At 38.6% G+C, this 26,334-nt stretch overlaps 1 protein-coding gene across 2 annotated transcripts in view; it reads right to left on the bottom strand.

The window, feature by feature from the left end:
- The window catches only part of Mctp1 (multiple C2 and transmembrane domain containing 1), a 583,339-nt gene that overhangs the window by 186,956 nt on the left and 370,049 nt on the right, over positions 1–26,334 (bottom strand). For both annotated transcript variants that reach the window (XM_036206958.1, XM_036206959.1), the window contains 2 exons: positions 16,282–16,452; positions 13,151–13,281 (listed from right to left, as the gene is read on the bottom strand). In XM_036206958.1, the coding sequence (XP_036062851.1) occupies positions 13,151–13,281; positions 16,282–16,452 (302 nt within the window). The remainder of the gene's footprint in view (positions 1–13,150; positions 13,282–16,281; positions 16,453–26,334) is intronic.

The raw sequence follows: 26,334 nt of genomic DNA, 5'->3' as shown, positions 1-26,334 counted from the left end.
AACAATAGTATGCTGGGCATGAGAGTGTTCAATGTTAAAACATGGGAGGTTTTCACTGTGGTTCCTCAAACATCTTATTTATCTAAAATTCTGCTCAGGAATATGATGCTGCTTTAAATGTCTTTTTTTTTTTTTTTGCTATGACTTAGCCAAACTGTCTTGTTAACTTGAAGATAAAGTTTGTATCACAACTTCATTGCTGAGCATTAAATCAAATCACTGCTGGTGTCAAATGTAGAAAAAAAAATCCATTCTCTTCAGCTTTTGAACAAATATGTACAAAGGCAGAGCCCAGTGGCACAGTCTACCCCTGTGACTAGAGCACTAATTGGTGTAGGATGAAATGATTGCATGTGGTTCACCAGTGCTGACAAATCCCTCACAAGGGAAGGACCCACCACAGAAGAACCATAGAAGTAAGTGACTATCCAGGGGACCTAGGCATATAAGGAATGCTTTTCAAAAATGAAAACATGAAATTATTTTTTTTAAAGCAGTAATGTAAATTCATGAACTCCAAAAATACTCAACAGAGATGAAGAGCCTAGAGTCATTTCCTTAGTTCCAGGACTCCGTTCCCACTAATTAGTTGTATGACCTTTTCCAAGACAACTTTCCCTCCTGAATTTCACTTTTCTCATCAGCAATTATGAGCTAATTGAACTAGATGAACTCTGAGAATCCCAATCTCACGATCTGTGATAACTCTACCCATGTTTACACTGTGTCTGTCTTTCTTTCTTTGAAATTCTACAAACTAAAAACCTAAAAGAACAAGTTTATCTTATAGGTAATGAAATATTGTTCCTTAACCATCTTATAAAGCAAAACAAAGCAAAAGACCCTTGAAAGGCTATGTAAGAAGAAATCTATATAATTTAATTTCACACTGTATTGCAAGCAATATCACTCTGCCTCTAATGTCAGCATGGGGATGGCAAAAGAAGGTGCTGTAGATCCTTTTCTTTGGCTCAAAGATAACTCACTTCACATGTGCTTTCTAGCAGGGAGCTGCTATGGTTTTAAAAAGTATTTAAAATATCATAATTACTTCCCTAGATTCTCCAGGAGACTTGATCTCCTGGGGCTCAGTCACTTGCTGTGACTAAGATGCGACTTTGATTTTTGTGTCCCCAAAAGGCTGCTCTTCACATCACTACCCTCACTAGTTACTGTACCTGAGTCCTCACAGCTCTTATTCCTACAAGTTGTAATCTTTCCCCTTCCCAAATGGATTGGGTCCTCTCCTTGGCAGTGGTGACTGCCCATCCAGATCTAGCTTCCACATACCTGGACTTTCTGGCTTCTAAGGCCACCTCTGCATTTGGATGCAAAGCCACTGTGGAATGTGATATTGCTCTCAGAACCTGTCAGTGGAGCCCCAATGAAACATGAAGAAGTTGGTTTCCTGTGGCATGAACTTTTCTTGGTAGAACAGGAAGTGGGAAGATAACATCTGATACCTTTTTCACTCCGACAGACTATTCCAAATATGATCTGACATTGCTTGACTGCAGATGGCTATGCACATATACCTCCTAAGCAGCCTTTCTCTGATACACAGAAAACAGTGAACAGCTCAGCAGCATATTACCTTGTGTTGTTTGCCAAGACTCCTTCTTTTTCATCATTTTGTACCTTACTTTCTGGGAATACACCTCCCAGTAAATCAACAGCACCAAATTGTTGCCTCAGAGTTTGTTTTTAGAGAACCCAGGCTAAGGTGTAATGTGCTGATACAGTTTACACACTCCCAATTTTGGATGTTAAAAACTTGACTATAACCCTATTCCTGCTTCCCTTCCCCTAAGAAATATCCCCAGCAATCTGACAGTGCCCTCACGAAACTATTATCAGCCAGTGTGTGACTTGTCCATGCCACATTGTGCCACTCCAAGCTACTCATATTTTTCACCAGGTTCTGGAGGTCTGGATGAGACATCTTCCCTGCCTGAGATGATAGTCTACCTACCTTTGCTTGGCTAACTTTTACTAATCCTATTGAAAAACCTTTCAGCTGTCTTTCTTCATGTCCTGAAGCATCTGTAGGGGAGGAGTAACATCTTGTTCTCTATAACACATACACTCTATTTAGTGCTTTGTGAGTATTAAACTCTTTACAAAGAAATGCTACTTCAGAGAGGTCAAAGAGTGATCTGTGGTCATGGTAAGGCCAAAATTAATGCCTAATGCTCATTCTGAACTTCTGTCCCATCTACCTAGAAAGTGATCTGATTCCTTCTGTCCATCCCTCCCTCCCTCCCTTTCTTATTTCCTTCCTTCCTCCCTCCTCCTCCTCCCCTTCCTTCCTTCCTTCCTTCTTCTTCTTCTTCTTCTTCTTCTTCTTCTTCTTCTTCTTCTTCTTCTTCTTCTTCTTCTTCTTCTTCTTCTTCCCCCCCTCCTCCTTCTTCTTCTCTCTCTTTCTTTCATTTTGATTGACTTATTTGATATGACACTTACCTCACTCACTCACTCACTCACTCACTCACTCACTCACTCACTCATGTGTCAGATTCTCTCAGACTTCTAGGGGTCACCTGTTTAAAATCCAGATTCTCATATCTTTATTTCTAGAACACTGAATACACACCAGTTTGGTGTTGATGTGAACAAGGTTATTTGACATCAGAGTACATGCTCAAGGATTCAGAATGCTGACCTGAAAACCCCATTTGTATTATGATGTTAAGCAAATCACTTAAGCTCTTTGTGAGATTTATTTTATTTTGAGACATGGTCTCTATATGTAGTTCTGGTTGTCTTGGAACTTGTTATATAGACCAGGCTGGCTCAAACTCACAGACACCTTCCTGCCTTTGCCTTCCAAGTGAATGCTGGAGTTAAAAGTGAGCACCATCACTTCTCCTCAGTTTTACTTACTTAACAAATAGAAATTCAAGAGAAAAATGCCCTCTCTTAGCTAGAGTTGTAAAAGAACAAAAAGAAAAGATACTTTGAAAAGTTACAAGTGCTGTCTAGTTACACTATCACCTTCACTTTCGTTTGAACTTTGAACTATCTATACCCAAACCCAACTCACCAATTAATCAGTCAATCAATTAATATAATAGTCAAAACAGAATTAACATTGAAGGGAATTTCAGAGACATTTTGCTGCATTCCAAAAAATGAAAAAAATTGAAGTTCAGAGATCAAAGAGCTTGAATCGTGTTTCCTAACTTCTGTATCAGAACTGGAATCTATAACACACATTATGCATATTTGGATTCTTTAACCATGTGAAAGAAAGATTACACATCTTCAATGACCTTTTCCCTGAGAAAACTGAGTTCATCTCACTTCTTCTTCCCCATGCCTTGCCTCTGCTCCTCTTGAATTGATGATGGTCAATGTCTTTTCCCAGATGAAACAACCTTGTGGTTAGCACCCTTGGTGTATTGGAATGAGTCTCCAGGGCAAAACAAGTGGGAGATGGAGTTATTTGAAGTAATCCCCCGCCCCCGATGGTGTGTATACACATTGACCCACACCAAATGTGTAATGGGGAAGACATGGAAGGCACCACTAATCAACAGTGACACTAGTGTGCCCTGAACTCCAACTCACATAGGCCTGAGCAAGTGGATTCAAGAATTATATAATCTAGTTTTAACTAAGTTAAGTCTCACAAAATGCACAATTAACTTAAAAATATCTCCGTTAAATGATTGTGGGTTGAAGATAATGCTAATTGAGCATGCACAAGAGAACATCTATGCTGAAAGTCTGGAGCGATGACACCTCTACTCCTATCCATGGTCTGTGTTAGACACACAATGAGTCACAGATCACTGGTGATAACCAGACCTACCAAGAATTCAGCCAAAACAATCCAAATTATCAAGCAGAACATTTTCAGCACAAGTTTATATCAATGTTCTCTAACAATGAATTTTGAAGTACAGTTTACAGCCTGAAGCACTAGCTAAAGACACTTTGAAGTCATCACGATTCACAAGATATTTAAAAATAAACCTTCCAAAGAAGAGGACAAGTCTCTAGGTTTAAAAATCCAAGTATTCAGCAAGTTATTTGAAGCTTTAAAAATGTCTTAATGTATGAGAACTACTTTATATTACTCTAATCCACAGTCTGTAAAATACTACAGATTCTTATATTATGAATCAGTATGGCTCATACTTTGGGATATTTGCAATGCAGAGAACTCAGCATGGAGACACTGACTTGTTTCCAAGTTCATGATGGTTCAGAAGCTTATCTCCACCTCAAATATTAAATGAGAAAAAACAAAGCTGAATTCCTGTTTTCCAAAGTTACCATGGTTCAGTTGTGTGGGGAAGATTTTTCTGTCAGAGCATACACATAAACTTGTAATATTCCCTGTTCATGGCCTTGATGGTAAACTATTGAAACTACATATAGTAGTACTCAGGAATTATAATGGAAACTTTGCCAGTAGTTATGAAATATTGAAATAAGCACAAATTTAAAACTTTCAGGAGGAAATAATAACATGAAGAAAAGATTAAAATTAATTTAAATGATGTTTATCATCCTTAAGAAACATTCCATTCCACAAATCTTCAGTTGGAAAATCAGTAAAAAATATAATGACTTAATAAAAAAAAAAACTCATTTTTTTACAAATCTCTGTGCTTTGCAGTTAACAATGCATGTGATTTTACTTCCTCATGTAGGAACCAAGGGTCATTATAGTTTTGGTGTTGCAAATAAATGCCCCAAATCAGAATCATAGAGTTGACTATGCAAATGCACTGATCTTAAACTTTGAAAGAATATGAATTTAGTGGAAAGTCAAAGCCAAAGGCTGGTTTCCTCCTTTCCCATGCTAAATCTGGACACAGTGCTCACCTCCACACTACACCTGAACACAAGTGTTCACCTCCATGCTAACCCTGAACATGTGTGAGTTCACCTCATATTCCATTCTCATACTTCCCAGAGTCATAGGGTTGTTTCATGCTATAGAATTGGGAAGCATGTTCTTTGCCTAGAGCTAGCCAATTTATAGTAAGTTTCTTATCAAATATCATTTAATAAAACTTTTCTTAAACTACCTACTCAGGCCTTCATTGGTAGCACTTTGATGGACTAGGCAGTACCAACACCAAGGTCCTGATAACATACAATGAATAATGTCACTAGCAATTCACCAACCTAAAATACATAGATCCCCAAATCAATGCCACTTTAAAGATAAAGACACTTTGCACCCTAATAAGTTATACCATAAATCTTACCATTGGATTACAGATGGTAAACTTGCATGCTATAGGATTTACTTATTCTGTACTTTCATAAAAGCACCTTGCTTTCTCACAAAACCCTCATTCTTGGCAATTTACCTCAGCTGTCAGCAACCATTTTGTTCAGATTACTACTCTGCATAAAAGTGTAACAATCATGAGGATTTATTAGCTGACTATCATAAAGGTGGCAGTCTTTCTTGTCGTCCAAAATGCAGAAGATCAGAAAGTTAAATAATGACATGTAGATTAACATTATTTCACCTTTGCTTGAAATCTGTAGTTGAACAGCAGGTAGGATTTGTTGTTCAAACTTGCAGCATGATGTACATCACATCATGATGTACATTAGTGACTAATTATTTTATTGAGGAGGTAAAGGTGTCCAGAAAATATGCTGAATACAGATTGTGGTAAATGGAGGGTGAACTTTCAAGTCAGGAGACCTGGTTTGTACAATAGATCAGTCACCCCACTTGTGTAACCACAAAGCAGCCTCTTAACCAACTTTGGCTTTGTTTTTTGTATCAGCAGATTCAGCACAGTATATGCTTTCCTTCTATGCCCTCCTCATGTTGAGCTGCATGTAAAGATGGCTTACAAGCTTGAAAACAGTCATATCATTGTCACTGCTAGTCTCGGATCTTGGGTGATATATTTTTATATAAAATAAAATAACAGAGTGTATAAACTCCCCTACATCATGATGATGGAAACTCTGAACACAGTACTAGAAGACGCATACCATGACACAATGAAACCACAGAGTTATATACTATATGTTAGCCTATAGTTAATGGCATACTGAATAGGATCATGCTAGGAGATATCTCTGTAGAATCTGTACATTCTAACTTTCAAGTTTTTAATTCAACCATAGTCCTGAATGTCCCAGCCAGAACAATCAGGCAAAAGGAAGAAATGGAGGCAAGCTGCCACAATTTACATGTGATATGATCTTATTTATACAATATCCCAAAGACCCAAGGACCCACTAAAAACTGTTAGAGCCAATTAAACATTTTTTCAAAACTGTAGGATCTGAAATCAATAGATAAATATCAGTAATATTGCAGTCTATCAATAGCAAATTAATTGAAAAAAATATAAAGAAAACAAACCAAATTTACAATAGCTATAAAAGTAAAATATTTGAGAATGAATGAACCAATTTAGAAATAAAAACATGGAAAGGTAGGTTCATAAACTGGAGTAATCCATTTTATTAAAATGTCCATGCTACAGAGGGAGGAGCTTGGTCCTGCTTCAACTTGATGTCATGCTTTGCTGCCTCCCATGGGAGGCTGTCATCCATGGAGGATGAGTTAATGGGGGGTAGGAGGTGGTGTTGAGAGGAGTGGAAGGAGAAGAGGGAAGGAAAACTGTGGTTGGAATGTAAAATAAATGAAAATTTTATTAATAATAATTTTTTAAAAATGTCCATGCTCTAAAAACTGACCTCCAGACACAATGTAGTTTCTATCAGGGTATGAACAACATTCCACAAAAATCTAGCATTGACAAGCAAACAAACAGCTGAACTCATTATACTACCTGACTTTCAAATACATCACAGAGCTAATGAAGACACTTCGACAAATGGAGTGGAGTTCAGAGCCTGAGGTAACACAAAGTATCCACAACTAAGGATGTTCAGCAAATGCACTAAGAACATGGAGCAGAGCATAGGCAGACTCTTCAAGTTGTCTTAAGACAACTGGATATCCACATGCTCTCTCCCCAGGTATACAAACCAATTCAAAATAGATCAAAGACTTTATGACAGATCTAAAACAGTGAAACAATTGAAGGAAAAAATACAAAAATACTTCAGACTCTTGACTGTTCTGTTTAATGCAGTATTGCTCACAGTATCCATGAAGTAGACATAACATTACTATCCATCAACTGATGGATAAAGGATAGATAATTCATATTCACAGTAGAATATTACTTGTTCATTAAATAATGAAATTCTGTTTTTGATACTAGAGCTTTCTAAAGTGTAAAGAAGCATGGAATGTATTTATTTATGGCTACACAGACAGAACAGAAGATCATTTCACCTAGTGAAATAATCCATGCATAGAAAATTAATTAGTGCCCTGATCTAACTGACATGGAGTCTAAAGAGGCAGACTTCACAAAAGTTGAAAGTAGATTAGAGGATCAAAAGTCTTGGAAGAACAGAGGGATGGAGGATGGGGAAATGCTGACTGGTCAGGATGAGATGCAGTTCTGGTGCACTGTGCTCCAACAGTGTGGCTTTAGGTAACAATATTGTGTCTACATGTATAATCTACATGAAAGATTGTAAATGTTTCCAACAGCAATAAGTTCCTAAAGATTTAGATATGCTTGCCTTGATTACAACGTAACACAATATATATCTTGATATACATGATACCCTAAAAATAGGTACAATTTTATATGTCAATTAAAATGTTGTGGTGAAATGACAGAGAAATGGATGAGATCTACATGAACAACCTGGACAAGAGTGGGAGAAATGAAGGGCAAAATTTGAGGGAAGGGAGGCTTGGGGGAGCAGGAGATCCCAGCTGGATCAGGAACAGAGAGGGAGAACAAGGAATGGTAGACCATGATGGATGAGGACCACATGAGAACAGGAGTGGGCAGAGTGCTGGAGAGGTCCCCTGAGGTCCACAATGATACATTCTCTGTAGACTGCTGGCAGTGATCGAGAGAAAGCTTGATCTGACCTAGTCTGGTGATCAGATGGCCAAACACCCTAACAGTCGTGCTGGAACTCTCATCCAATAACTGATGGAAGTGGATGCAGAGATCCTCAGCCAGGCCCCAGGTGGAGCTCCGTGTGTCTAGTTGTCGAGAAGGAGGAGGGACTGTGGGAGCGTGAATTATTGAGCCCAGGATTGGGAAAAGCATGGGGACGAAAGGCCAGACGAATGGAAGCACATGAATTGTGAACCAAAGGCTGTGGAGTCCCCAGCTGGATCAGGCCCTCTGGATAAGTGAGACAATTGAGTGGCTTGGACTGTTTGGGAGGCATCCAGGCTGTGGAACCGGGACCTGTCCTTAGTGCATGAGCTGGCTGTTTGGAACCTTGGTCTTACACAGGGACACTTTGCTCAGCCTGGAAGGAGGGGACTGGACCTGCCTGTACTGAGTCTACCAAGTTTAAATGAATCCCCAGGGGAGTCTTGGCCCTGGAAGAGATCTGGGAATGGAGGGGAGAGGATGGGGGGAAGGTGGGGGTGGGGGCGGGAGGGGGGAGGACAGGGGAACCCATGGCTGATGTGTAAAATTAAAACACAAATATAATAAAAAAGGGAAAAAATTAAAAAAAATAAGTATGCAGTAAGAAATAGGAAGCATTAGATTGTAATAAGTTATAAATATCATGAAGCTTTAGTAGTATTTTAAATTTGGCATGTCAAGAGCTGAATTATAGAGCTTGACTCAGTGCTTAAGAGCACATACTATTTTTCCAAAGGACCTGAGTTCAGTTCCCAGCACTCAAATCAGGAGGAAAACAACCACCCATAACTCAGCTCCAGGAGGATCCAACTCCTCTGCTTCTGTACACACCTGTGCTCAGTAACAAACATATCCCCACAAGGACTTGCAGAAATACATGCAATTTAGAGTAACTTAATTTTTACAAAATAGGTAAGAATTATAAGTATATTTTAATATTGTTTATCTGGGGAATTTCAAGCAATAAGAATTTGTAAAGAAGATAGGAAATGGTAGATAGATTGGGTATAGAGGAAGGGATTTGGGGTAATGTATATTGTGAAGGATATAAAAAGAATGTCTTTAGGAAATGAAATGAGTTGTACTGATGGGGAAATATGTCGTGAACTAGTGGTTTGGAAATATAACTGAGAGGAAAAAGAAAAAAATGTTGTGGTGAAATAATCTTAATAATGTATAGGATCATTTTTCCCCTAAATATATTAGTTTAGCATTTTAAGCACAGGCATTATGCAGATACTTTTATACTATAACTCATTAGTTTTTCTATAGTATAATATCCATACATTTTTCTAAAATTGTATTTGAAGTTTGTGCCTTCCACCAGATTATGGTCATATTGACAATATATTAACATCTGGTATCAGACTCTTCTTTATTAAAAAAATGAATAATCATAATTACTAGTATTAAATCAAGCTTCAAATGTTTGTTTTCAAATTAAAGAATATTTATTGAGCATATGTGTCACACACTTTCTGAGGATGCTACAGTAAATAGACACTCAACTGTCCTCCAGTCATGGAGTTCGTGTTCAAGGACAGTGAAATGGATGATCAAATGCAGTAAGGAAGACACACAGTGCACCAAACGGTGGCTGAGTCTATAGAATATTAGCAGAGCAGGAGGAAGAGAACACTAAGAAAATAGGCCTAAGAAAGCACAAGAGCAAGATAGGCAAATGACTTAAGAAAAGTGTCACAGATGGTGCAGTGTCTGGTGTGATGGGGAACAGCCCAGTGTTCATTATGGCCAGAAGGCAGGGAGGAAATATGACAGCATTTCAGCACAGAGGTTTGGAGCCATGCAGAACACAATTGTCCATAGCAAGGACTTTGCTTCTACCCAGACCATTAATGGGAAACAAGTGAAGGGTTTTGAGTAGAGGACTTAAATTATTTTATTTATGCCTTAACTTTTTTCTCTTGGGACTGCAGAGATGGTTCAATAAATAAAGGTGCTTACTGTGCACCTGGGGACTTAGTTCAATCCCTGGAATGCATATACAGAAGGAAGGAGAGAACAGACTCCACAGTGCTGTCTTTGACCTTCACTTCACGTGTGCCATGGCACACACACAAACATAGACACCTATCACATAAAGATTAAATACAGCTTTAAATGATCTTTACAGCCTGTGTATAAGTGAAGTTGTTGGGTCTCTACCACTCTCTGAGCCTTGAAAAAGCAGCTAAGAACAACTAGGATGAAGATACTGGAAAGCCAGGTGAGAAAGGAAAAGACCCAGATGTCCAGGAGCAAAAAAAGTGGTCAGGATGAAGAGGCCAACCCAGCAACCGTGCCCTGGCTCATCGAGCTATTATTCTCCTGACAGACTTCCAGGGAGCTCCTGACTGTGGTCTCAGTTGTGGATTCCAAGAACCTGAAGGTTCAGTTAGCCAAGGCAGCCCCTTAGTAAAGACCACAGAGTTGAAGTGATTTACACCGGAAATTCTAAGGATGGAGCCCCCAGCTGCTGAGAAAGAGGCAGGAACAGCTCAGATGACTGCATATTTGGGGAAAAAACTTTATTAAATTAAAAATGTGATGTTGGTGACTGTGTTGGAAATAGACTGTCAGATGGAGAGAAAGGTGGACTGGCTGTGGCCATGGTCTGCAGGGAAGCAGGTGGTTAGCCAGGCTGGTGCTACAGCCATAGAGGTGATGTGGGGCCTCTAAAGGTCCATGCATTGAAGGCTTCTCTTATAGCTGATGCTACTGCTATGTGTAGGTTCTTGAAGAGGCAAGTCTCCTGGAAGATCTAGGCTGCAGCTTTGATGAAGGAGTGGACTGCTGGTGTATTTGATGAAAGTGAGAAAAAAGAAAGAATAAGAAGCCGGCTCTGATACTTTTAGTGTTAGCAAAAGACCCGGGAAAACCCAGCTTTCTGGGATTGGGAGGCTGAAGTTTAACTCTGGGGTGTTTAAATAGAAGAAGCATGTTAATTATTCCAGTAGTAGAGTAGTGAGTTGGAAATGAGGATGGGGATTGAAAGGGGTGTTATCAGAATGACCAGCACATTGGCAGTCAGCAGTCCTGAGACGTACAGGAAACATAGGAAGGATAAACTCATAGAGGGCAAGTGCTGGCAGAGAAGGAGTGAAGGGTTCAGGTCCAAAGCATTGGCTCTGGAACTGTTCTGTGAGAACATGGGGGAGGAAATGTTCACAGGAGACCACAGGATGGGAGGAACTATGGTATCTTGGAAGCCAAATGAAAAACCTGCTTCAAAGTAAGGAAGCCATCAGCCAGTCCCTTCTGCACTGCTGAGTCAGGCAAGGTGGCCATCAGGTCACATGACTTGGGATTTGCAGGTGGCCGGATGGGAACAGCTCTAGTAGATGGTTGGGGGCAGAAGCCTGACTTTATGAGTTTGAGTGAAACTAGAGGAAGGTGAGTTTTCACCGCTGAAATATTCATGCCTCACCATTCCAGACTGGAACATGTCTCTTTAACTGATAGCCTGGCTTTTTATCATGAACAGACTAGCCTTTCTATTGAGTTTACATTCACAAAACATACATCCAAAAGAATATGTGGCCCAGAGTTGAAAATAAACATTGAACAAACCATAACAAGCCCAGAAGCAAGGTGGAGTAATGCAGATGTGCCCTCCTCTGCCCAACATGTTTTCTGTTGGGGAAAAGGGAAAAGCCTGTACAAAATGGGCTGTGACAGTTTACAATATCCAAAGCTGGAAAAATTTCCCTCAGGAAGTAATGCTTAAATGATATCTGTCATTATGCAGAAAAACAGAAAATGGACAAGTCATTTTGGCCCTCCACGTTGACAGCAGCAAGGGCAGAAGCCAGCAGGTTTTAGACCACAGCCCCTTCGTTCCAGATAGTTTGAATTTAAAGTAAGGAGGGAGCAGGCTCCACTTGGATTATCTGATTACCCAGACAGGCACTGTTGCTTAAACTATGAAAAATAAATAAGTGTCCTCAGAACAGCTAGAATCTAATTCCCTGAGAGAGACCACAGCCTGAGGAGGGAGATGTAGTCAAACACAGCCATAGAAAACTGCTTCTGAGACTGGCGGATATTTGCTGTGACTCAAGCTAGTGGTCGATACCAAAAAGAACAAAATGACTTCCAGAGAACTCTGATAATAGTATTTTTCTGAGGGGCAAAGTCCAACAGAGACCTCTGTTTTAAAAAGGATTAAAGTATAATGCAATTCCTAGATAACAGTGGTGTTCCCCCAACTTCATTTACAAAGCTAGGTATTAATGATTAACTGAAACTTAGCTTAATCTCCCATATTACATGCATATGGTGAAAGCTATTGCTTAAATTGATGTGTCAGAATCATTTAAATAAAAATGAAGAGCCTTGAATGTCAGTTTGGATTCCTGTTTTTACTTTTAGACTAAAATTCTTTTCACTCTGGGAATGTATGAATTCTCTTTGGATTGCAACTCAATGACTTGGAATTCCTGTGAACTACATCGAAGAAAGATTTTTTTTTTTTTTTTAAATAACAAACCCTTCAACACACTGTGATTTTTTTTCTATGCTGGCAAGTTTTCACACATTTTGATACAATGCACATGTAACTGTCAAGAATATAAAAATAGGCTTTTTAATCAAAACACAATTCCGATCATACAAGTAGTAGACCCAAAGAGCCTTAGCTTTGAAGAGAAATGTCCTTCGAGCCTTTGAACACATTTTGCTGTGTTATCAGATTAACATGGATCTGCCTCACTTATGTTCTTCCTTTTCTAAAATGCTGGAACTCTTTACAGATTTATGAACTCCTAAAAGATTATAAGGAAGCTTGTAGGGAGTTATAGGAAATGCACTTTATTGTTACAATATGCATTGTGAAAACAAACATTATCGGAGATCACTTTCCATCCTTGAACATGTTCTTTGTTCTCTAAGCGTCCCATATCAGATTAAATTCCTCTTTTTCAGCTCCCATAACTTCTGTGCACAATAACTCTGACATCTGGAGAAAATTCTGGGTATTACATTGGAATAGCCTGTCCATCAACTAGGCAAAGCTGCCACCTACTGGCCATTCTTTGAATCTATGTTTTCAGTGCTAAGTGGCGCTGTAATGGAATGTTTCATTCTTTCAAAACTGTTGATAACTGGATTTAAAGAATATATTCTTAAAAAAAAAAAAAAAACCTGTCATCTCTCAGGCAAATACAATACCAATTTGTACAAACCTTCCAATAAAATCATCCCTTTTCCCAGCATCTTTATCCCAGGCAGTGATGTCGATGATTCCCCCTCTTTCTTCATAGAGATGAAAATCAAACTGCTCCCTCCACTGAGGATTCAAAGTTTTGGGCATAATCTGCAAAGGCCAAAAGTTATTGTGTTACCAATAGTAGCGTTTAACAATCAACTTGAGACATTATGCAGAAAATCTTGCTAAGGGCAGTAGTTCAACTCAAGACTCTGGGTTTTCCACGGCACATGTCACCAGGATCTCTGTTGCTGTGTAGATTCACGGGTATGTCCAGAGAATCAGAAAATCAGAAGTAAGCCATTGACTATCTTTTTGTTTGTTTGTTTGTTTGTTTTTCAAGACAGGGTTTCTCTGTGTAGCGTTGTGCCTTTCCTGTAACTCACTTGGTAGTCCAGGCTGGCCTCGAACTCACAGAGATCCGCCTGGCTCTGCCTCCCGAGTGCTGGTATTAAAGGCATGCGCCATCACTGCCCGGCCGACTATCTTACACAACAGGTTAGAAATAGGAAATACATAGAAAAGGCAGCCTGTCAGTGAAACAACTCATTCAGACACTAACATTTTCCCATTGCTTGAAGAAAGAACACAGAGTCAGTTATCTTGTAATAAGGGAAGATGGCAATCCCCAGAGTTCCTGTTTTCCTGCTCTGTGCACATTGGTGTCTAAAGTACATGAAAAACAGACAACAAGTTATGTGGAGGCAGAAGGAATAACAAGGAGATTTGGGACAGTTTAGCTTACGTTGCCTTTCATATTTAGCAACACTGTGCTATTCCACTTCCCATACAGGGAGACTGTACACAGGGTGTTATCTGTGTTGTTGAACAACAAGGATGTCTAGACTGAAATTTTGTGCTTTTGAATATTCAGAGAAGATACCCAGTAAGTCAATAAACAAAGTTACCAATATTAATGTGCTATAAAATCCCATGTAGCGTTTGGCTAGGCCACAATCATATTTGTTTCTCTTGCCATTTGTGTTATAAGCAGGTAGTATGAAGGCCTTTTCTCTTTTTAACACAGCATAGATGGGCCTTAGATGCAAACAGTTTGAAAGCAATGACATATATGATGTGCAGAGGTAACGCAAATGAATCACAACTTCAAAGTTCACAATCTGAAATTAATCTGCCATAGATCATGGGCAGAAAGATCAAAAGAGGCACACGTCCATAGTGGGCTTCATATTTCATATCTAAAGAGCAGAACTATAAAATGAAGCCCACTATAACATGCAAATTACGTTAACTGAGAGAAGACAGAAGAGGTCATAGATATCTATTTTTTGAAATAGTAGCTGTTTCAAAATTTGTTCTTAAGCTCCTGGTAGAAAATATGCATGGAACTAGATGGGTGCTATGATAATTCAAATGTCCTCTTTAGCTTAGATGAACTCCTATGACATTTGGAATATAGTTCATCTTTTTTTTTTTTTTTTTTGGTTTTTCGAGACAGGGTTTCTCTGTGTAGCTTTGCGCTTTCCTGGAACTCACTTGGTAGTCCAGGCTGGCCTCGAACTCACAGAGATCTGCCTGCTTCTGCCTCCTGAGTGCTGGTAGCAAAGGCGTGCGCCACCACCGCCCAGCCTAATTCATATTTTTTATCAGGTCATAAACAGACTAACTTTTTAGTGTTTGATATTAAGACTGTCTTTCCCATACAACTTTCTTCCAGCTAAAATTATGTCTAAATCTTCAATGTGGGCCTCCATAAGATTATGAAACAGCCTGGTAACAATATTCACTGCCTGGTAATGAACCTGTTTTGTGATATTTTGAATTACCTTAAGTACTGATGAAGATTTTCTGGGCTAGAAGGGAACCAGACAGGGTATTGACCCAAAATCTATGAAAATAAGTACATTAAAGGCAGGAATTTTCACAAAAATGGAGTGTGCCCTTTATGTAATTCAGGATGGATAGGAGTACTCATCCCAAGCTGTCTATGAATGCCAGTTGTTAAAACTGAAAGCAATTATAATTGGACATAACAAGATGTAGCTATGGTCAGTAAGTCTTGGTCATAATTAGTTTCATAAATAACATGCTACTGATATTACTTAATATATTATCACTAAGAATAAAATTATTACTCTAAAAATATTACTCCTGCCACTAATTTTCTTCCCTCTGCTTTCAGCATTTACTGGGTACTTAGGATCACAGAAATATTTTTAACCCTTTGTGTATCTACCATACATTCATTTACTCTCTACAATAAGTTGCTTAGGTAGGCATTAGTTTAGTTCTATTTCTGCAGAAGGGGAAATTGACACACAAAGAGAATAAATAACATGTGCCTTTGCACACGACTCACATCAATAGCAGGGGTTTGAACCTTTGTTTCCCTAAGTACGTTTTAAAAGTCCTGCATGGCAATCATGGACACACAGCAGTTGATACTGCTTGCATGGGAACGGATAAAAGAAAAGAAAGGAGAAAAGCAAGTAAAAAAGGATGGAAGAAGGGAGGGAGGGAAGGAGGGATGGAAGGAGGAAGGAAGGAGAGAGGGAGGAAAGGAAGGAAGCGAGGAACAAGTTAGGGAATCAATTTGAAGAAGAAAATAGTTGGCAGATCTGGGAGGGGAGGAAGAACAGATGTGAATATAATTGTACATTTTATTGAAGTAGGATATAAAACTCAAAAGTTATATGATTAAATAAAAGTGCAAAAACAATTTTAAAAATGCCTTTGGTGTCATATTGATCAAAGTAGGATTGGATAACATGACACAGAGTAATTTGAAAGACTTTCACTGAATGCAAAATAATGTCTGTATCACTGATGCCAGCAGTGTTGGTGCTGGTCCACGCCCTCAGCACTTCTGTGCGGGGATGCGCTATACTCTTTCTGGGACAGTGTTGCCTTTTTCTCTGAAATTTCACAAGTGTGCAGATTGCTGGTTCCTGTGTAATAGATGAAGGCAGTGATACAGAACTGCAGAGTGGCTCAAGGCCCTCGTAGGCACAGACTACCAGCTCTGCTTCAACACTGTATTCCAAAGTTCTCATTTCAAAGGCATCCAGTGTTCACCTCTCCTAAAGCCTGGCTACTAGCTGGTCAATACTTTCCCAGCAGTGACAACACAGCCAGATGGAGACCTACCTTGCTCTTGTACTTCTGATGACCCAATCTGAACTTCACATAGGGATCACTCAAGCCATTGGAATCCATTGCTTTGAGGTCTCGGCCCTCAATCAGGGTGATGCTGACGATTCCTCTCCACAGGTGTGATTTCCTGTGCTGGTCTGACAGACGTAAGCTTTGGGTCTGAAACTTTGGCAAAGAAAAAATAAGTTAGCTTATTGTGGGTTAAGCTGCAAGCTCTCAGTTGACCTTGCTCTTTTTTCTTGTATAGTTTTTCAAAGAAAAGTTAGTCAACTATTGTTGTTTAAAGAAAATATAATTTATGGAGTATTATGTATTAATTATAAAATTATTAACAGATTATGAAATTATCATCTCAGGATGTATTTGTTATATTTGAGGAATACTCAAGCACTACAGCTTCTTGGCTCCTACAGTTAAAAGACATAGATATGCCTGCATCAAAATATGTCTAAAATAAGTATCAGAGACGACAGCTATACTGCTCTATTTAATTTTTAAGTTTTTAAGTTTTAAGAGTCATTTTTTATGTTAATGGATTTTGCAGATGGCTTTAGCTAAGAGATTAGTTGCAAGTTAGACTCAGAAAATGTTAACCCATCTTACTGTCTTAGGGGAGTCAGTGACTTTCCAGAAAACTACTTATGGAACCAGCAAATACAAAACTAAACAATATGCTCACCCAGACACCTTGCCTTTGTCTGAAACTTGTGTCACAAATATTTACAATCATTTTTAAGTTAAAATGTGACTTACATTGATATGATTCTAGATTTTCCCCTCATTCTGGTGTATGAATACTTTAATAATTTCTAATATGCTCAATTATAAATCACAACATTCAGTCCAGTGAACAAAATCAAAATTTTAATGAATCTGCTAAAATATCCACATCATTTTAAAAACTGAATGACACTGAAAGCAAATGAGAGAAAGAGCAACACAGTAAACTCCCTCCATCTGGATTCAGTGTCAAGAATGGCTAGAGAATTACTGTTTCTGTTGATATGCGTGTTTGACCCATTTACAGTTGTTTCATGAAGAAATTCAGCTCTCCATATGTAAATTATATGTTAGCTGTATTTGACACTGAATTCCTTCTCCATCAGCCTCCTGAACTTACAGACTGCCTTGTCCACTCATCCTCCCATTTTGACCATCCCCGCAGAGCTTCTCTACACCATTGTAATGTCATGGCCAATTGTACATGTGCTCATCGAAAGTTCAGTTTTCAAGGTGCTTTGTTCAGGAAAACAGAAACTACATGCTTCAAAAGACAGCAGTCCTAGTATTGGCAATATCTCAATGGAAATCTTCATTTGCAAACAACACTTGCTCAACAGCAAATTTTGGATATTGATGCTGTCTTATTAACATGAACATACCCCTCACCTGTGGGCCTCAAGAGCAGTGTTCCAATGAGACCTGAAGAACAAGAGACGACTTGGAAAGTGCATGCAAGTTCCATAGAACCCTGCTTCCTTCATGAGGTGCTTTGTCTCCATCTGTACCACACACTGAGTTTCTACATTAGATTTTGTTTGAACAAAGCATTTCTCAAAATAATTGTTTAGAATTCATTGCATCAAACAATGACTAAGGATTGTCCTTTGTTTCAGGGTTGTATTGTCATGTCAGTTGATTATTTTTGATAGTATTGGGGATTGAACCTGGAACCCCTTGCATGTAGGCAAGCACTCTACCACTGAACTACCCCATCACTAGATTCCGACTGATTGATTGATTGACTGAACAGCTGATGTTGAGATTACCCCTAACAGCAGCACTTAAAGAGAGTTCTTAGACTTTGGCTATGGAAGCTTTGTTGAGAAGTATGATTGGCAGAGGAGGCAAACACATGTTACAACAGTAAAAAGGCCATTTTGTTATTAAAGAACACGAACTAATGGCTGTCAATTCATATGGCTTCAAAATTTAAAAGTGTGTATATGTACACTGTAGCATTTGGCTTCAACTGAAACTCTATGTAGAAAAGCAAGGCCTGAGTCCCTGTTTACTGATGTGCAATTGAGAAACAGAGTGTTGAGCTACTAAATGCTGGATGTGTGACTAAAACCTTGAATTTCTGGGTTTTAATCTTAATGTCTTCCCAAAATAAGGTCAGACACAGTCTTACATGCTTAAAGATAATAATGATTTAAACATAAAAACACAAAATTCAGTTAAACTGATTATTGATAAAGAGGTAACTTTCCAGAGGAGGATTTCCTACATGATGAATTCAGGAAATCAGATCATGTGCTTTATCACATGAGTGAATGTATATTCCTGACAGACAGTGTACTGAAGGATGCTTTCTTCCACCTACTCTCCAGAAGCAAGTGAAGTCCCGGTCACAGCAAATGTGAGACGGGACACCATCTGGGCCGCACATCACCAGCTAACAGTGCTGATATGGGGCACCGTCTGGGCTGCACATCACCAGCTAACAGTGCTGAGATGGTTTCTTCCACAGTAGGACACCTGAAACATACACCTCTTGTTATTCTTCCTGTTACATCTTTCTCTCTTTTTTTCACAGGAGAACATAAATAAACGAGAAGGGAAGAGCATTCTCTCCAGAAAGGATCTACCAAATGCCTTCTTTACAAAGAAATGCTTTCTTAGAACCTAGAAGCCAAGTTCCTAAGCAACACAGGAGACCCAAGATGAGAGGGAGCAAACTGTAAACACGGTTAACCACTGTGGGAATTCAGATGACCTTTGTAATGGGCTAACAAGAACACAAAGGTTCTGGAGATAAACTGACCAGAGATTTTTAAGGGATTTTTTTCAATAACTGTTGTTCTAAATGGCACATTTCTCACAAGAAACTCAGTAATTCACCACAGATTTAATTGGGTAAGTTCATAATTTGAGTCAACAGCATAGTCATTAAATAGATAAAGATTTAGTTTGGGCCATGAAATATGGAAAGTTAATAACAGTACAAGGTAAAGGAGGAAATATAAGGTTAGGCAATCAAAACCAGCAAAATAAAGGCACCAAGCACAATTGGTCTTTCACAACTGCTCAATCCATACATGTAATTAATGACTGACTGAAAATATTCAAAAACACTTTTGTACTAAACATTTACAGAACTTTTCTTGTTGCCACTCTCTAAACAATTTGGTATGATAGCTAGCTATGTGGCACTTATGATGTATTAATTATTGTAAACAATCTAGAAGGATTTAAAGTGTGGGCTCTAAACACTACATCAGTTTGATTTCTGGACTTTCTTTGTATTCATAGTGAGTAGTCAAATGGTATCCCCTCTCAACCACCACACACTAAGAGAAGACTATAATCACATCTTTCTAGAAATTTCTGTGTAATTTTGGCATGTTGGCCCCTTTCTTGGATTTATTTTTCTTGGTTTTCAAAACAGTTGTCTATGGTACTGTGTAGGTGAAGAATTCCCTTCAGTGTACATGTAGGAGGAACATGTATAAAACTATGTTCCATAAACCACAGCAGCCTCCCTTTCCATGAGAAGACTAGGGTTCTAAGGATCTTATCAAAGGGATGGTGATGAGCAGAACTCCATAGCTAACAGCATCCCCAAATCTACTGATGTCCCATAGTACTTCTGATCACTTGCTCCCTACTAACACTGATGGCCCACGGTATCTCTAGTCACTTGCTCCCTACTAACACTGATGGCCCTCTGGTCCCTAACTCTGCTTCAGTAGTGTGTAGCCTCTATATAGCATACCTATAAATGTGTGGTCCACTGAACAGGGCATCAGTGTTACCAGGAAACTTATCAGAAATTCAAGGTCTTTGGTCCTTTCATTGGCAGTGGCATCCGATACCCTGAGGGTTGGGCTCAGCTTTGGCTTAATCACCCTACTAGGTGATTCTGATGTCCCTTAAATATGAGAGACCCTATTTTTAAGCATTACAACATTCATATGCACACTGGCCCTCACCTGTGTTCTATTATTAATTTATCTAATCATAAATATTATTCACTATTCACTCTAGCATGGATATTACTTGTACTTTTTGAAGTATTTAGTAGTGCTTTTAAATATATTGCTCAAAAAAGCATCTTATTCTGACTATTTGGACAATTTAAAGTGCAGTAAATACCTACTGAACAATTATGAAAATTATTTGTTACCTCCCTTTATTAATATTTTCTCATAGAATGAGTTTAAACAATACACATTTATTGAAGTGCTAATAATCATTAACAAGAACCACTCATTGGGCAACTAACAGGAAGGAATAATGAAGAGATCCAATGATTTCCCCTCCACAGGCTACACCTAGTAGTTGACTATTTGAAGCATTGTTCTCAGATAAGTACTTATTAAATCTTGGGTCTGGTCCTAATTGGATATGATTCAGTTTGGGGTTTGAAGAACTGGGTCTTTATCACATGTACACTGTATGATCCTCCTATCAGTATTTGAGGACCACTCACATCAGAAACATTCATCCAGTTTTAGAACTAATATAGAACATCAGCATGTCATCTAACACCATGAATGTCAAAGTCTGAAGCAATTAGTCAATAATACATAGCTTTAGTAAGATTTTAGGACTAATTAGTTGGCACTTTAAAGAGAAGGTTAGTTTACTTTTATTTTTTATTTTTTGGGAAAAAATGCAAGAATATTAAATCTGTTCATGTGCCTAAAACATTCAACTAGGAAGTAGTTTTCAGAACTGAAGTCTGTGTCAGAATAAACGTTCATTTGAGACAGAGCAAGCCAGTGAAATAACTGGTGGAGCTCCCTTGTAAATCCTGCCAAAGCCCAGGATGGGAAGAACAGGCTCGCTCGTCTGGACGGGATGAATGGTTAGAGGTCTAACACTCTTGTTTTAAACAGCATGTAACATTGATTTAAAAAAAAATATGTCCTTGATTTTCAAGTCCCTTTCAGAAATGTCCTTGTAGTGTAGTGAGGACGAGCAGTAATGCAATGTCGCGTTCAGCTGCTACTTGGTTTTTAGTAGGGTGATATTGCCTAGCAAGAATTGCAGGGTGATGGATCCTGCTTAATGGTTTTAGTGTTTTGTTAATAGATGTATCAGAAAGAAATTTTTCCCACAAATTTGATGCCATAAATTTTTGGATACATTTTTTTCCAATGTGAAAACAGAGACAGGCTCAAGAAAAATAAAAGTTACAGGGACAACAATAATTGATTGTGTTCATCTTTCATTTCAGCAGTGAATCTTACGAAATTTTTAAAAATATCTAAATTAACAGAGATTTGTTCCACTTATTTTTGTGCCTTTGCCATTCATGAGAGCAACCAAAGGAAACAAAAAAGTCACAGAGATCCCTCCCCTGGTGACACTGGCAGGCAGTGGGAGGCAAGGCAGGGGAAGCTGAACCAGGAACTCTGGAGGAGATTACCATGGTGGGGCAGAGGGTATGAGGGGTAACAGGGTATGAGGAGAGGAGAGCCTCAGTCTTAGGCACATCACCCTGAGGAGGACTGAATCAGGACGGTCTGGAACCTGGTTTAGGCCACATTGGAGGGCAAGCTTAGCAAACAGCTACTGGAGCTGGAGTCTCGCACCCTGTTTTTCATGACAAGCATCTTGCCAAGACTGAGATTTTAATTTGGAATTGCTTATCTGTTATCCACACCCCTTCTTTAAATATGGAGCCTAAAATGTTTATGACTCAAAGAGATTTATTGTTACAGGCTTTCATGTAGATAGAACATACTCTGGTTATAGATTATTGAGAATGGCTAACCTGAGAATTAAAAGAAGTAAATCAGTTGGCACTGACTTAAGTGAATGTTATTCAGTAAAGCAGATGCATGCTGTTTGTATATTGTCCTCTAATATCCACCAGGAATGTACACTCTGCCATATAGACTGTAGGTGCATCTATATTCTCACTGTAGTTAATAAGAGTTACTAATTATATTCCTTACAATTCTAAATAGCATCAGGATAGATCCCTTCAGTCTATATCCAGACTAAAAAAACTCAAAGCAAAACCAATCTGTGTATATGAAGCATATGACTGAGGAAACAGTCTGATCTATTCTCTGATATGGACAAAGGACCTTGGGTTTTGTCACCCTGATTGTGTTATTTGTGTAAATCCTAATCCTTCCAAATGAGACTCAAGCCCTGAAAGACTGAAGGGAAAGGCATGGTTTGTGTGCTTACAATGAGCCATGTGTAGAGTCAGCTCTTCTCTGTGTTTCCAGCACAGAGGTGAGACACGCTTTTCTTTAATCAAATGGTCCACAGGCCACAACAAAGAAAAGATAACGCCAGCTTCAGATGACTGTTTTGTGCTGTAAAAACTAGCAGTGGAGTGAGTATCAACTCAATCAAGACACGAGCATGCTCTATCCTTTCCTCTTCCCAGAGTTTATTCCGGTGAATTGCAGCTGGATGATCAGGTCCAACAGGCATTTGTTCTGCAGTCACCCACCCTCTCAAAGCATGATCGTGCTTTGTGTAGCCTGGTGCAGTGTCTTCCTGATAATAAAACTCCAAACCCTTTTCTTGATGATTCACTGAGGGCCAGAGAAACTCCTGGATTTTATCCTTAATTTTTCTTTCATTGCTTCTTGATACAATGTATGCTGCCAGGAAATTAATTATGTTTATGGTGTTTTAACTATCCACTTTAAATTTGTAGCCAAATAGATATCAATATACATCCTGATTGAAAACCATCATATTTTAATGATATCTCCATATTAAAATATCTATGCATATTTACCAATAATGCAGGAAAGAAAAAAATAATAGTCCTGGATTTGACTTATAAGACTTTTCTTTAAAAACCTTAAATGAGAATTTATAAACATTTCAAGAGTCTTATTTTCATATATAAAATGGAAATGATCTATGACCTTTTCTAGGGGTGGATATAATGTATACTTGAGTTGTTCATGATGTAAGTGCTAGAGCATATGATCACTCTTGTTTTACACAGTTAATGCCTCTTCCCTCTGCTGCAGCCTTGCACTTAACACACTTCTGCTTGACCTGACCATAAGGCATGCCCTGATGTCATTCTGCACTCTTCTGGTTTTCTACACACTCTTCTTTGCCTTTATTCCATTTTTATGTCTGTCTTGGCATATCCCTGTTCTTTCCATTAAAAAATATTTAATCCACAATAGTGCTTTAGTAAGACAGTTTCTTCAGTTAACTCTGATCAGAATCTTGATGTCTGCTCAGTGGAATCACTGGGAAGAAATAGAAGCATTCAAACCATGTGAAAGAAATGAAGAAATAGAACCGTGTTAAATGTGTGAAAGATATTCGAAATGACCCTTCTTTCATTGGAAGCTAACTGTGTATAATAAAAATCTGACTTAATTAGAGTTATCTAATTTGAATTCCTATAATTTTATTGTTTTCAGAAGAAATGTGGCAATTGCTATATCCACTGTATAATGCTCTGTCCTGAGATACATTGTCCTGATGAATTCTAAATATTATGCTTTTGGGTAATTAGAATACCTCTGTGTCACTTTTGTCTTTTATTTCCATTATTTTGCTTTCAAGAAAAGTAAGATATTCCAGCTAAGCAAGCTCTCACTGGGATTTAGATTGACTCAATATAACTTGTCACCTCTGAAAGACACATATTGATCCTTAAAACACAAATGACAAGTTTATTTCCTCATGAAACACATGCACACTAATTTTTCTTTCTTTTACTAATCTCTCTTAAAAGTCATTTTAAATTACATGTATGCATGCATGCGCACATGCGTGTGTGTGTGTGTGGTGTGTGTGTGTGTATGCATGTGAGTACAGTCTCTGTGGAGGAGTGAAGAGGGGTTTGGTTTTAGAGAGCTGTTGCTACTGGTGGTTGTGAGCTGTGGAACTTGGGTGCTGGGAACTAATGGATTCTCTACAAAAGGAGAATGCTTTTAACTACAGAGCTTTCTCTTCAGCCCCTATACCATTAAATTTTTAAAGGTAAGTTTTTAAGTTTTACTTTTTGATATTGTGATATAACTAGACTATTTCCCCCTTCCTTTCCCTTCTCTCATACCCTCCCATGTGCCCCCATTCTCTCTCAGATTCATGGCCTCTTTTTCTCTAATTGATGGTGTGTGTGTGTGTGTGTGTGTGTGTGTGTGTGTGTGTGTGATTTCATTCATATGTGTATCTAAATATTCCTAAATATATAATTATAACCTTCTCAGTCTCTATAATTTTAACTTCTATGTATGTTTTCAAGGCTGACCATTTGGTATTGGATAACCAGTTGAGGTTCTCTGGGGAAGACTCTCCAACTCTCAGCATTCCTTAGCTGCCTATAGTTCTTTGTTTAGGGTTGAAGCCTCATGAGCTTCTGCTGCCCATTTGGTTGTCTATTGGTTCCATTCTTGTTCAGGTCCTGTTTAGGCAGCTATACTGGTGAGACTTCATGGCTGTAGCTTCTGACATTTCTAGGACACAACCACGCAGAAAACCCCCCAACCCTCTGGTCCTTACAGTCTTTCTACTCCCTCTTCTGCATCGATCCCTGAGCCTTAGGTGTTGGAGTTGTGTGTGATAGGTACCATTTTGAACTAGGTTCCACAACTCTGCATTTTGATTGGTTGTGCTTTTTGTTGATGGTCTCTATATGTTACAAAGAGAAGTTTTTCTTTTAAGGGAGGATTATGCTTATCTGGCTATGCCCTGGAGAAGATGTCTTTTATTAACTTTAATGGTTACCTTGCAAAAGAATGAGTTTTATTTTGGCATTTTCATACTGCACACTCCATGTTAAGATTTTAGATGAGTTATTTAGAGCCTTGTTGCATATTTGAACATGTCCAGGGAAAACATCTTTGCAAATGTATCTCTAAAATGTTGATGAAAATACCAATATTTCATGGGCAGAGAGCTATGGGGCCAGTTATCAGGGTGACTTTTGATGTGAATATGTGAGATATTTCTCATCCTAACTAGACTTGATTATTGATTATTGGGTTTGTGAATGGTTGTCAAGCAAGCCCCTCTTCAATAAATGAGAGACCACTTATGCAGGGTGTTTCCCTGGTCAGCAACCCAAAGGAAGCCCTGCTGTCTCTTACTCTTCCGAGTATTTATTTCTATGCATTCAGAGAGGGAAGAATGTTGCTCCAGGTCACATCCTCTGGGTTCTTTGGAGAGATGACATCACTGCTCTGGGCCTAGGTGTCCTCACTGGCAGAATACACATCCCTTAAAGAGTCTGCCTTTTGTTCAAGTAATCTGTCATCATTTAGTGTTGTGCGCCCAGGAGAGATCTCACCACTGTATCTTGGGTACCAAAAGCTATAATTTAAACCTACACATTTGTTCTAAAATCAGAAGCTTCAAGAAATGGAGAAAGGTTATTGAGGAATATTGAGAGAAGGAAGAATAGAACCAAGTAGGAAGCACTGTTAAGTGGAAGACTAATTTGAGAACAAAGTAGAAGGAAGCTGAAAGAACCCCTGAGAAGGGAGCATGGAAAAGGCAGTGATTACAGAGTTGGTCCTAGCAGTAACTCTTGACTTAACATTTTTAAATGTTTGCAGCACGGAGAACAAATTGAATACAGAGTGAGTGTCCCAAATTCTGCTCTCAAATAAGCAAAAAGTTCTCTTCTGTTTAAGGATTCAAAAGAGGCCAGCCTCTTTTATGGACAAAACACATAAGAGGAACAATGATTATTTCAGCAAATGTATGGAGTAACTTTAGTGAAGACAGCTTCTGTAAAGATGGTATAAAGGAAACAGCACACTATAACCATTCAACAGGCTCATAACAATAAAAAGCTACAAAAAAGATGTGTGTGTTGAAGCAGGCAAGATAAGCAGCTGTGGCTTATACTGGCTCACTGGCCAGTACCTGGCTTCACCTTGGAACCTGACAATGTGCAAAAGAGACACTGCAACAGATCTCAAACTTCTAAAGGGAAAACATACTTTTAAAATATAAGTGCTTTGAAAGCAAGAAAGAAAAATAGCAAAGACTTAAAAATGTAACAATTTCCTCACAGTGTCTGCTGCTACAAAATCATGGCCTGAATGGGTTTTTTTCCCCTTTTGTTTTGATGAATGAGAAATTTAGACAGAG

The sequence above is a fragment of the Onychomys torridus genome, chromosome 15 (genome assembly GCF_903995425.1).
Source record: "Onychomys torridus chromosome 15, mOncTor1.1, whole genome shotgun sequence".
Lineage (NCBI taxonomy): Eukaryota > Metazoa > Chordata > Mammalia > Rodentia > Cricetidae > Onychomys > Onychomys torridus.
The sequence above is the reverse complement of the archived record's forward strand: the minus strand, read 5'-3'. Positions and strand labels throughout refer to the sequence as shown.